Source organism: Lethenteron reissneri, chromosome 4 (genome assembly GCF_015708825.2).
Source record: "Lethenteron reissneri isolate LAM-NWPU_2019-01 chromosome 4, ASM1570882v1, whole genome shotgun sequence".
NCBI lineage: Eukaryota > Metazoa > Chordata > Hyperoartia > Petromyzontiformes > Petromyzontidae > Lethenteron > Lethenteron reissneri.
The window spans coordinates 4,222,744-4,235,673 of record NC_083782.1 but is presented as its reverse complement, the minus strand read 5'-3'; the positions used below and the strand labels follow the sequence as shown (position 1 = coordinate 4,235,673).

Below are 12,930 nucleotides of genomic sequence, written 5' to 3'. Positions count from 1 at the left end.
CCGTGTTCATATCTGGCCCCGAATCCACAAGCACAATCGTTACTCACTCCATAAAAAATATTTTTTTTGGGGTTAAAATGCGTAATTATAAATATGTCGTTAAATTCGCCACCAACCGAAACAGCCAATTAGTATGGTCACGTAAACAAAACGTGCCAATCAGTTCCACCTTTAGCACAACGGTTGTGTGTTGGGTAAACCCACATTTACAAGTGTGACGTTTCACTGGCGGTTACAACCAGCATCATAGGGCGATTAGCCAGAATTGTGAAGTCTTCTTTCTGTTTCGGTCTTAAATAGAGTAGAGGTGACGTCATCACTGTGAGCCTCAGGTGCAAACACCAGAGAAGGGGGTTAATGTAGTCATATCTATTTTGGATATTGGTCGCGAAAGCCTACGTGTTAAAACACATTCCTGCGGAGGGAGCTGGTAGGAACGTTGGGTTGCTCGGTCAATGGCCAGGGTCAACGGTGGCGTGGTGTATTCCGCAAATATGCCCGACTGTGAGGGCGGGCACAAGCTGGCGTGAGTAGGTTAAATGTTGAGTTTTACAAGGGCACCACGGGGTGACCAGCCCCTCCCCTCCCCACCCCTCCTACCCCCCACCCAGCCCCACCCTCCCCACCCAGCCCAACCCTCCCCAACCCTCCCCACCCAGCCCCTCCCCACCCCACCCAGCCCCCCCCTCCACACCCAGCCCCTCCCTGCACGACGGACGGACGGACAGACAGAATAATCCCCTGTGGGCTGGTGTAACCAGGAGGTTCCTACCAGTACCAAACTACTCAATCCGCCTACAGAGAGCTGAACAACGAACCTTTTCTCCCGTCAAGGCAAAGGGGGCGTTGAACCACTGCTCAAAGGTGCTGCAGCTCTTGAAGATGGTGGGCAGCAGGAAGTTGAGCAGGGCCCACAGCTCGGGCAGCTTGTTCTGCAGCGGCGTCCCCGTGAGCAGAAGGCGTCGTGGCGCGATGTAGTGCGTGTTCAGCACCTGCGCAACGTTCGGAGAGTCAGGAACCGGGTGGGGGAGGGGGGTCAAGAGTTAAGAGGAGGCTAAACCAGAGGGCGGCAAACCTGCAGCTACAGAGCTGCATACGGCTCTTTAAGGACTGCTTCCTGACATCATTTATTAAGGGCCATCCCATATTCACCAAGTGCATTTCGGCTCTTGAAATATTGAGTTTCTTTACTGAATTCGAAACAGAATGGCTCTTATTATTTTGGTTGCCGACCCCTAGGCTAGACGGAAGAAGGACACGTGTGCTGTCAATCAATCAGTAGACACGGCCGGGCAGTAGCACGTTTTAAATTTTTATTTAAAGCTTTCGTGACTGCAGGGATTCATATTCTTGGTTCTTTCGTTAAAGTCACGTAGGAGGGAAACAATAAATAATAAAAATATAAAACAATACAATTCTCACGACGTTTCGATTGCAACACAAGCAATCATCATCAAGTGTGAAAACCACATCAAGACAATTTGAAAAAAAGTGGCGTTTTTTTCTGGAGCACGTTTGCCCACTTGCTGCAGGGGATCACGGTTCGAGCCCTGCCAGCCACCCTGGTCAATATCTCGGGTGCTTTACCCCCCAAAAAACGCACACCCAATGCTTTACACTTTCACTGAGGACACGAAGATCCAGTGGCGTTATTAAAAAATGGGTACGCCATGTGTGTGAGTCACGGTCAAAAGTTTGCAAAAATTACTAAGAAAATTACCACAAGGATAAAATAAAGTATTGCACCTGACTGTTAAACTAATGCAGACCAAGGACGTAATTATAATATATATTGGGGGACACACACACACACACACACCCCCCCCCCTCAATATTCAAATATGCTCAAAATGTCCCCCCCCCAATATATTGCTATAAAAATATTAAAAATAATAATTGCTATGCTATGTAAATAAAAACAATTCGCTAAACCTTGGCCACAATATCTGGACTTGTCTTCATATAACAGTGCATAGATTTCTGTTTAGATTATTGTGGTTATGGTTGTACTGTATTAATCCCTAATCTCAGCCATTACATACAATGAAACAAGAAAATGAAAAGACTAAAAAACAGAGTAGACATTGTAAAAAAATTAATAAAAAGTCCATCCCATGTGTTAGTGAATTTTAAACAGGAAATGAGTTTTCAAATGGAAGATTTCGTCCCCCCAAATGTTATTATGATAGCCTTGCACGATAATGGGGCAAATACCATACGTACTTATGATTGTATTTGAAGTGCAGTCAAACTAAAAGCTTCTGCACGACTGAACACACGTTATCCCACAAAACACAGTCCAGCAATAAAGGAGCAAGTGTCCAAAATTCATATACCTGGGTCAGCTTGCAGTGGTGGTTCTTCATTCTGTGTCCTTCGTCCACAATCATGTACTTCCAGCGGAGCTGCGTGGGCACACCGGTACAAAGGTGTTCATAGCTTGGACACAACGACAGCAGACAAGTTGACTCGAAGCCTTCATTGGCACTAGTTTAGATTTGAAGTTTTCGTGACTGCAATGTTCCATACTCTTTGGTTCTTTCGGTAAAGTCACGTACGTATAAAATGAAAGTAAAATAAAAAACCTTTTTTTATATAAAAAAAAGTAAAAAAAATAAAAAAGACATTTATTTATTTTTTTTATGAAAAAAAGTTTTTTTATTTTATACCTACGTGACTTTACCAAAAGAACCATTGGCACTGTTACGATTGCAGCCTTGGGGGGCAGCACGTGTCTTGTGTGTAACCGCGGTACAATTGGAACAAATATTCTTCTAGTGTTCCGGGAAAAGTCCTGGCAAGATATAATTCAATGTCGCCTTTGCCAGGCACACCGAGGAAGCTTGGCGGAGGCCACCCCAACACACGAATGGAATACGACTGGGAAAAAATTAACCCGTAAAAACAAAGTTTTTCACTATAAATCCTTTATATGCGTGGCATCAGTTTTATTTTATTATTCATTTCTGTTTTTCTTGAGTAAGAGTTTAATTTTTATCACATTGGTATTTTAAATTAAATATGAAAAAAAAAATTTCCTAAAAAGTGGAAAATTTTGGAAAAAAAATTTCACGAAAAGAAATTGTCACGCACAACGAGTCTGTGTGCAAAATGTCAGCTCGATTGGATCACGGGAAGTGGGTTAAAAAAAAACCGAAAGATTTGAACGGTCGTAAGCGCGCAAGCAAGCAAGCAAGCGAACTTAATATAAAGGATTTAAAAAGAGCAAAGGTAACAGCAGGCTGTGTCAGCACATGTCCGAGGCGATGGCTACCTTGGCCAGCACGTGCTTGTCCTTGATGATGTACTCGTACGTGGTGAGCAGCACGTTGAACTTTCCGCTGCGAAGCTGTGGCATGAATGCTCGCCGCGCAAGAGGAGAACCCTGCAGGAATTGGCGGAGCGATCTTTGTGAGCAAAGCACATTTAAAATTCTGCCTCTTGTTCATGGACTTGTGAAATATTACACCCCGTCGTATGGACAACACCTCACAGCAAGTCAACAGCCAACTCACTGTCATTTTTATCTTCTTGCATATTAACAAAAAAAATTGTGCATTTTTGCGAGTATAAAAATAAAACATGTCTATGCAGTTCTCCAGATCTCCTTTTTAAAATAAAAATGCATCTCAATAGGCTCGACAATGATTAGAGAACATCTAAATATTTTTTATTTAAAGCTTTCGTGACTGCAGGGATTCATATTCTTGGTTCTTTCGGTAAAGTCAAGAAGAAAGGAAATGATAAAATAATATAAATATAAAACAATTAAATTCTCACGTTTCGACTGCAACACAAGCAATCATCATCAGGTGTTGCAGTCGAAACTTCGTGAGAATTTTATTGTTTTATTTTTATTATTTTATTATTTCCCTTCTACGTGACTTTACCGAAAAAACCAAGAACATCTAAACATTTATGCCACCGTTATCAAGAACATACGTACACACACTCATTACATGCATGGACGTGCTACGGCTCATTTGTCTGATATGAAGGAGGCAGCCATATTACTTTTATGTATATTTTGCATCAGCAATAGCCACCTTGTAAGATATCTTCACCACGGATGGGCCCCATTTGTCAAATTCCAGCATCCAGTTTGACAAGGTCCTGTTGAAAAATATAAAGATTGTAAAATAGATTAAAAAGGCCACATTAGTGTGATATGCATGACAGGTTCAATTTACATCCTAGTGAAAAGTTGAAGATATCACATACTACGCATAACTTCAGATATAAAAGTGGAGCAATAAGCAAAATCACATGCATATACACAAAAGCAACTCTCAATGGACCATCAGCAGCAATGGGTCATTAGAATTTTACAGCTTCCCAAAAATGTTATGGAGTTGGAGCGGTAGTGGAGTGGTTAGTGCACTGCAACATGAACCCAGTTTCCCGAATTAAATTCCCAGCCAAGTGGTAAAATATCTGAAATGGTCCTTGCCCAATGCCTCCTGCACCAACCCACACACTGACCAGCATGGTGAAGTTTTGCCAAACAAACCCTGTGACTGACACAGCATGGGGAGGCCTTCACCCAGCATTGGATTGACAAAGGGCTGTGAATTATTATTAACTAGCGGTAAGTACCTGGCGTTGCTCGGGTGAAAAAGGCAGAAACACACATGGACTTACACACAGACATTTTCCCACACACATAGAAACACATCGACTAAGACGCACACACATATATGGTTAAACCCAGGATGGATCGTTAGCAGGCCAGCCTAAATGTTTCTAACCGGCGAAGATGTTCCATTAGGGGGTGCACGTTTCGCAAGCGTATTATTAATACTATTACCATATACAGTAAAACCTTGGATTGCGAGTAACTTGGTCTGCGAGTGTTTTGCAAGACGAGCAAATTTTTTAAATAAATATTAATTTGATAAACGAGCGAGCTCTTGCAATACGAGTAGCGCGTGTATACGCTTTGTCTGCCGAGCGTCACGTGAGCACAACTGATATACGAGTGATTTGGATTACAAACACGTTTCCGGAACGAATTATGCTCGCCAGCCAACGTTTTACTGTACTCCAAATTAAAAGATGCATTTAACTCCTTGTATTTTAAATCAAGAGTTACGAATGCGTTTTTTGAATCTTAGTTGTTCCACAGCAATATATGACCACCCAGAGGATGGAAGGACACCAGGAGCTGTTGAGGATCATTTTCCAAAAGACACCTCACCATATTTAACAAAAACATTCATAATCATCTGCTTGCAGATAGCTCTCTGTAGCAGCACATTTTCCCAAGTAAAAATAAACTTTATTTAAAAATGACGGCAAAGTCTGAGGTGAGTCTTGATTTTCCGGAGCATCTTACAAATCGGGAGAATGCAGTACATCCAACTTATGCATCATTGAGCTTTACAATTAAGCCAATGCTGGTTATAATTGACTAGCTTTACTACCCGGCTTCGAATTGGATTCACCACGCCGGGCCACCTTTGTCTCCCCAGTGGCGATGTTTACACACCACACCAGTTACTCATTTGAGCCTGAGTCAATCTAGGGGAGGCCCAGGACCGGTTCAAATAATTGTCACCGGTGGTGGCCGTGAGCGGGAATCGAACTCGGGTCGCCGGGTTCGTAGCGCAGCGCGCTAACCACTACACACAACTTTCAGGGTGCGAACGGCAGTAAACGACTGAAATAATAAAGCGGCAATGCTGCGCGAAGAACGCCTTAGACCTGCAACACATTTGTATTTCACTTTAGCCGCGATCAGCAGGCACACTCCGTTACGCTTCCGCATACGGGTCACATGACAGATGTGACGTCACAGCTCACTTGCCGTGCAAAATATATGCATTATTGCGCCCCCCTCCCCCAAAAATACAAGAGTCTATTCTTATAATTTGTGCATGGTGTACAGTCTGGAAAGTACCCACATGGCAAATTTAAAGTTTGTTGCATGTCGGGAAGCACGCTAAACATTTTAAACAGACACACAATCACAAATTTCCATTTTATATATTGTATATCGATGAATCTCACGAGAGGGGTACGATGATGAGGAAGGGCCCATTGAGTCGCTTGTGCTCCATGAGGTAGGTGATGAGGGCTATGGTCTGGATAGTCTTGCCGAGCCCCATCTCGTCAGCCAGGATGCCGTTGAGGTTGTTGTTGTAGAGCGACACCAGCCACTCGAGGCCTTGTACCTGTAGCCGGGAAGGGGGGGGGGGCAGTTTAACACACGGTTGTGGCATATGAGACAACACCCTATAACCCAACCCACCCAAAATGCAGCCCCCCCAATCTCGTCGGATCTCAGAAGCGAAGCAAACTTGAGCCTGCGCAGTACTTTGGACAGAGCGAAAGCCATGCACAGAAAGAACGATAAAGGCTGCGGGTCTACGTTGTCGACAGAAGAGGGCAGTGCGACAAAATCCATTGTTGTACTATACTTCATGCTCACGTCTATGCTGCCTGTCTTCAACAACCCGCAGCGACCAGCATGGTGGAATATGGACAAATAATAACCTCAAAGACCTCGACAGCGATCAAAAGGCCCTCACCTTGTAGTGGGACTGACAGAGGACTGTGCATTTAACGAAGAGAACAGAGAGTTTTATGCGGACAAGGTTCAAAGCATAAGGAGGGGCAATAGGTAAGATGCAGACCTGGTACATCTTGAGCGAGCCGTTGACAAGCAGGGACGACTGGCACTCCACCCTCTCGGAGACAGCGTGGGCCATGGTGTAGTAGGACTGCGATCCGCTCACCTCCTGCCTGCGGTACTCATCATCTACATCCTGTCGGGCGTGCCTGTCCAACGACAAAAGACCGTGTGGAATCACTCTTCACCACCAAAAACAAAGATCCCCCATATAGTCTTAACATAATATTGGGGCAAGTGCTGTTAAGGGTGTAGCACCTATGAATGCACCGTACACAAGGGAGTGGGTGGCCAGCACCATGCCAGGCACCTTTGTCTCTCCCAAGTGGAGATGATCACACACTGCATCATGTACTCATTTGAGGCTGAATCGACCTAGGACCGGTTCAGATAATCGTCACTTATGTTAAGCGGAATCGAACCTGGGTTACTGGGTTTATAGTGCAGCACACTAACCGCGACACTACTGCTCTCCAACACCACCACCACCACCACCATTTTCATAAAAAATATAAAGTCGAGTTTTATTCGTACGCATGTTGAACTTCTTTCGCACCGTACATAGGTCAACCGTGCTAATCAGAGGTGCGGGGGGGGGGAAGGCCAACAAACTAAACACAAAAAGCAGTTCTAAAGAAATTCGTTTTCATACTCGTTGGTTCTTTCGGTAAAATATAAAATAAAATAAATTAAATCACGACGTTTCGGGCGCAACACAAGTGGCCGTCATCTGGTGGGACAACCACAGCAAGAAACAATTGCTGAAGTGGGCAAAAGGGGGCTGCTTGTAACAAGAGGCTATATAAGTAAGAGAGAGGGGGGGGGGGGAGCCAGGGAGGAGAGATAGAGAGGGTGGGGGTGTGGGGTAGGGGGAGTGGAGAAGTGCAAGCTCCAACACATTCAAATCTAGATTGAAATTAGTTTTCAATTAAGAAAAAACAAGTGAGCAAGGTTGCCAGGGCATGCCAACAAGTGTGAATTTAGCAGCATTTGTTACTTTGATCAGTCTTAGTGTAGCCGACAAATACCCATGGCATATTATAGACACGTCTTAGTGTGTGGATTTCACCGAGTAAATCTAATGGTCTGGTAGACCTAAAGCAGTGAAAAATATAATCCCCTATGTGTTATTAAATGTTGGTGAGGGGTACACAAAGTTTTCCTCGCTCAACATCATCATGCCAGATGACCAGTGAACTCTTGTCAACTTGTAAATAGACAGAGAGCCATTTATAATTCTTGGTCTTCCTCAGTGGCAATGCCAGTGTCAACATTACTATACAGGTAGTCCTCGACTTACGATGGAGATGCGTTACGACGACCCCATCGTAAGTTGAAAATATCGTAAGTCGAAGAAGGCCTAGCCTACCCAGGAGTCTTAAAGAATGGTGATAATTTAGCAAAATAGAGCAATTTACAGTACCGTACTGTATAAACTATATACTGTATGTATTTATTAATTACAATACTGTATTGCACAGTAAAATTTAAAGTAAAAAAAACCAAGGTACATTCTTAGCCTACCAATGAACTGCAATTTCATAGAAAGTTTTTTCAGGAAACTATCCTATCTGCTTTATAAACTGTTAACATGCATTGAACACCAAGACAATTTAACTCCGTCGACCGCTGGTGAGAGTGAAGCATCACACAAGGCAGGAGATGCGTACAGTACATCCCGGCAGCGTCCCAACGTACAGTATCGTACCTCGTACGCTGCTGCGTTTGCTTGCCACACGAAATGTCAAATATTTTACAATTTTGTCATATCGCTATCGCCATCGTAAGATCGAAATATCGTAAGTCGGACCATCGTAAGTCGGGGACTACATGTATTATCTTCGTACGCATCTTAATTTAGACCAGTTATGAGTTATCCCAGTAGAGTCTGTCATACCTAGGTCTTCAGTGGGTCGTCGTAGTCATCATCACGCTTGATGGAGTTTTGTCCACACAGTTGTCGGTGACCAAAAAACAAACACTTCGCAGACGAATACTTTCGTCGCTAATTGCGCGAGCAAAACATAACGCCGGAGCTTACTCGATGATGTGCTTTGCGTCGTCCTCAGAGACGTCCTCAGTCTCGGGGTGTGGCAACTGCTTTCCCTTCTTCGTGGTCTCCTCGCCGGGAGGAGGCACCTGCGGCTGAGGCAGATCTTCATCCTCATATTCCTTCAAACACAACACGATAAAACACACCGTCAAACACAAAAGGCTAAAGAGAAAAAAAAAAAAAGCCGCAAAAATAAACCACGGTGCAAAAGGGCCCCACAGGCTTATGGGACAAATGCAACTCCAATGAGTTGAAAGATAACCTTTCTTTACTATTTTATTGTCCATAATTATAACAAGTCAGTGTGTAAACAATTTTGTTACTGAAGAGTGTACAGCGTGTTTTGTAAAAAGGTTCCCATGCAGGTTGTGCTTGCATTTGCCCTTTCAATGGAACTGAATTACAATCAGCCGCGAGAGATTTGGAACTAGGTTTTGGTGGAATGCGAAAATAATATTACGCATCCAAATCACACAACCTTGAGGACTTCTACTGGTTAGCAGTTGGCAGTATAACAAATAGATGGCCTATCTGTGAGGATATTTATGGAAATTCAAGTGAGGCTGTGGTGCATTTGAACCAGGTGATCCAACTTCAAATCCCTGCCACGGCTAATGAGTGGCAAGCGATATCTCAGAATCAGAATCTTCATTTAGCTTGGAAGAATCCGATGAGTTCCGAATCTCATTTTACATTAGTCCAGCAGGGGCAGGCCAGAAAGTTACTGGTCCTAAACCGGTCTTGAATCCCCCCAACTTCTACAACCTGAATTGTCCAGCATGGTGAAGTATAGTCAAACAGCCCCCATGATAAGACGTACCATGGGGTAGCTGTGATCCAGCAGAGGATTGAGAAAGCGCTGTAAAATATCAGTATTCCTTTACTCATTAAAACAGTCTGAATGTCGGTGCATGAGGTCTCTTTTACCGTGTCATCCTCTTCAGAGCTACTCTCTTCGCTATCCGACCTCGGGGCAACTTCATACCTGCGCACATCAAAATCGAAATGGTAGAAACATTTTATTATAAACAAGTCATAAATTCATAATAAACGTTTTTGGGTTAGATAGCGTTATTTATAAGTGTGTGTAACCCTCCACCACCCGACACGGCCAATCAGCAAAAAAAAAAAGTGTCACGTTGACAAAAGAGAAATAGTTCACTACTTTAGCCCACCGGTGTGTTGAAGAGTGAATCCATAACATTTACAAATTGCTGATTGGCCGTGTCGGGTGGTGAAGGGTTACGACACATTTATGAATAACGCGATCTAATCCAAAAACGTTTATTATGAATAATATTGGTCGTGAAAGCCTACGTGTTAAACTGAAGTCATCAATTAACTGGGATGTTACCGAGGTGTAATGGAAAGCACACTGGACATACAATCAGTTCAATCAATAAGCATGGCAGCTGACACAATGGGATACAGCTTCTTAAATAACACCCCTCTCGGTCGAAGCAACAGAATGAGTACACCACAGATAGCATGACAGATCGTGCCACCGTGGCGAGATGTTAACTCCCTCGCCTGGTACGCAGGAGGTTGTGGGTTCGATCCTGACCCTGATGCCTGCTGTATATTTGGAGTTTCTACGTTCTCCCCGTGGTAGCGTGTCTTTTTTTTATCCAGGCCCTCCGATTGTTTCCCTACACATTTAGAATCAACATCCTTTCAGAGTATTTGGCTGCCATAAATACTTAATTTCTTATGCTCATTTTACTGTTGTTAAATATTAGAATTTCTCATGATGAATTTATGAAGTTACTAATTAAATAATGAAAGTAGTAACTAAATTGCAATTGTCCATTTAAATGTTGCTTTGTAAAACGCTTTTAGCAGAAGAATTTACAGTATGACAATTGTAAGACTTCATTATTTTCAGATTTTTACGTTATTTAGTTTTGTGTAGCCGACAGCTCATGAAGTATTAGTTTAGATGATAAATTTGCAAAGATTATACGACTTATGGCAAAGCTTATGTTAAATTAACTGCAACTGAAGAACTTCTTCCCTCATTGTTCTTATTAGAATTACAGTAAAGCGCTAAACCAATACACACAAATTGTGAAACACAATTACCAAGTTAGGGCAAAATAATGTCATCATTATTCTTGGTTTTTTTGGTAATGTCACGTAGAAGGGAACTAATTAAAAAACATAAATTTAAAACATCAGGTGTGATGATTGCTTGTGTTGCAGTCGAAACGTCGTGATAATTTTTATTGTTTTATATTTATATTATTTTATTTTTTCCCTTCTACGTGACTTTACCGAAAGAATCAAGAATATGAATCCCTGCAGTCACGAAAGCTTTAAATAAAAAAAATGTCATCATTGCCATATAGTGGAATTGCATCGTGAAAAATCACATCGCAGACAGGTAGGTTGGTAGTTTTGTGCAATGCGTGAAATACCCAGGGTTCATCTCAAGCCAGGTGTCCAGCTGGCTGGCTTTAGGGGCCTCCGGGCCTGTGAGGATGCGGCCCGATTCCGTCTGGATGACCTTGACCGGAAGGTCGCTCATCTGACTGCTCTCATCCAGTGGCTACGTGACAAACAAGACATGGTATCAAAACAACGAGACAAACGTGGTCCACTGCTGGCTGCTCCGGTGAGCCGTACTAACGGACGGCTGAATTAAAGTGCATTGGTAAAAACGCCACACATCGTGTCCGTCCTCGAAATACCAGGATAATTCACGTGCCTTAAAACATATCATTAGCCCCTTTCGTATGTGCACCATTTATCGCACACAAAGGCACCATGTTTCACATAGTCTGCAGTAGTTTTTCAGCAGGGGCGATGATTACTATGTGTTCGCCAAATGAGGTAATTAGTGGGTAATTATTCAAATTTGACAAATTTGGACCTTGATTCCAGTAGATATGGCCTGCTCTTTTTCAAACAAAGCCACGGGATCTTTAACGTCCACTGTGAAGCAGACGGCATGTAACTATGGTAAATACACCCAGTCGATTGCCTGACGGAGCTGGCTGTAATCACCAGGGAAACATTGTACTCAAATTGCAAATGTTGTGGGTTTACTCTCAAACACAGTGGTTTGCTGAAGTAGTAACCAATTGGCACGTACCTCTCCATCCGGACCCATCCCTGAATTAGAATTCTCGCCATTCTCCTCCTGCTTCTGAAATGTCAAAAGAGCTATCAATGCACTGTTTGTAAAAAAAAAGCCAACTTATGTGCAGTAGAGAAAAAATGTAAGTTTTACAAGTGCGCACTCAAACTCCTTTATCAAATGTTCAGATTGAATTTTTGGTTTGTTTTGTCACAATTAATTTCCAACAGTGTAATCATTGCTACATTCTAGAACAAGGAAATGTACAGTCTGAAACCTCACGGAAATCAGTTTTAACAATCACGCCCATGTTAGGGAACAGCCATTGGAAGACGACATAACAGAACTATTCTCTACATATATTTGTACCAACCTATTTGACAAGTACTAGTCTACTTTACCGAGTGTTGACATCCCCAGCGTTTAACAGTACTGCTATTTTGTATTTGTCAGCTAACATCGGCCGTAACCCCAAGTTGAGGTGCACCAATTGTTCCCTTCTAGCTCCGCCCCCCCCACCGTTCCATTTCCTGGTTACCACATTCAGATAAGCCCCTCCCCCCTCCCCCTTAACTTGTATATAAGATCTTGTCTCTTGGATTTTTTCTTACTTGATACAGTAATTTTAGCTGTGACGGTCCCACCTGAAGACGGAGACTTGTGTTGCCTCCGAAACGTCGTGATTTAAATGATTTATTATTTCTTTATTTTTACCTACGTGACTTTACCGAAAAAACCTAAGAGTATGAATCCTTGCAGTCACGAAAGCTTCAAATCTAGAATGACAGAACTACTTCTGAAATCCTTTCATATGCCCCCTATCAAAACTAGGTGCGATGCACCTTCTCAGAACCATCAGAGATTAAATGTGCATAAGGAAAAAAAAAACAAATAGACCATAGTTGAGAACCCGATGTGAACACGGAATGGAACTAAATATTAAGTAATATTTAAAACAACTTTTATTAAAACACGCTTTCATGAAATGTACCGTACTCGTAATGGCAGAACTCCACGACTCCAGGAAGTGGCCCCGAAGCTTGCCACAACGTAAGGGGCCGTGGCCAATTACAGCCAACGTCAGTTGAGCGTGGACAATTAGACCCAAGCCGAAGCATAACATATAAAAAAGGTTTAAATTTTTTATGATAGAATATAGTATTGTCA

General features: G+C 42.8%; 1 protein-coding gene across 1 annotated transcript in view; it reads right to left on the bottom strand.

Moving 5' to 3' along the window:
- The window catches only part of LOC133349297 (probable global transcription activator SNF2L2), a 57,281-nt gene that overhangs the window by 32,968 nt on the left and 11,383 nt on the right, over positions 1–12,930 (bottom strand). Inside the window, 10 exon segments of the mRNA XM_061562676.1 lie at positions 819–992; positions 2,337–2,405; positions 3,275–3,385; positions 4,047–4,113; positions 6,010–6,173; positions 6,636–6,780; positions 8,673–8,803; positions 9,612–9,669; positions 11,102–11,232; positions 11,779–11,832. Coding sequence (XP_061418660.1) covers positions 819–992; positions 2,337–2,405; positions 3,275–3,385; positions 4,047–4,113; positions 6,010–6,173; positions 6,636–6,780; positions 8,673–8,803; positions 9,612–9,669; positions 11,102–11,232; positions 11,779–11,832 — 1,104 coding nt within the window.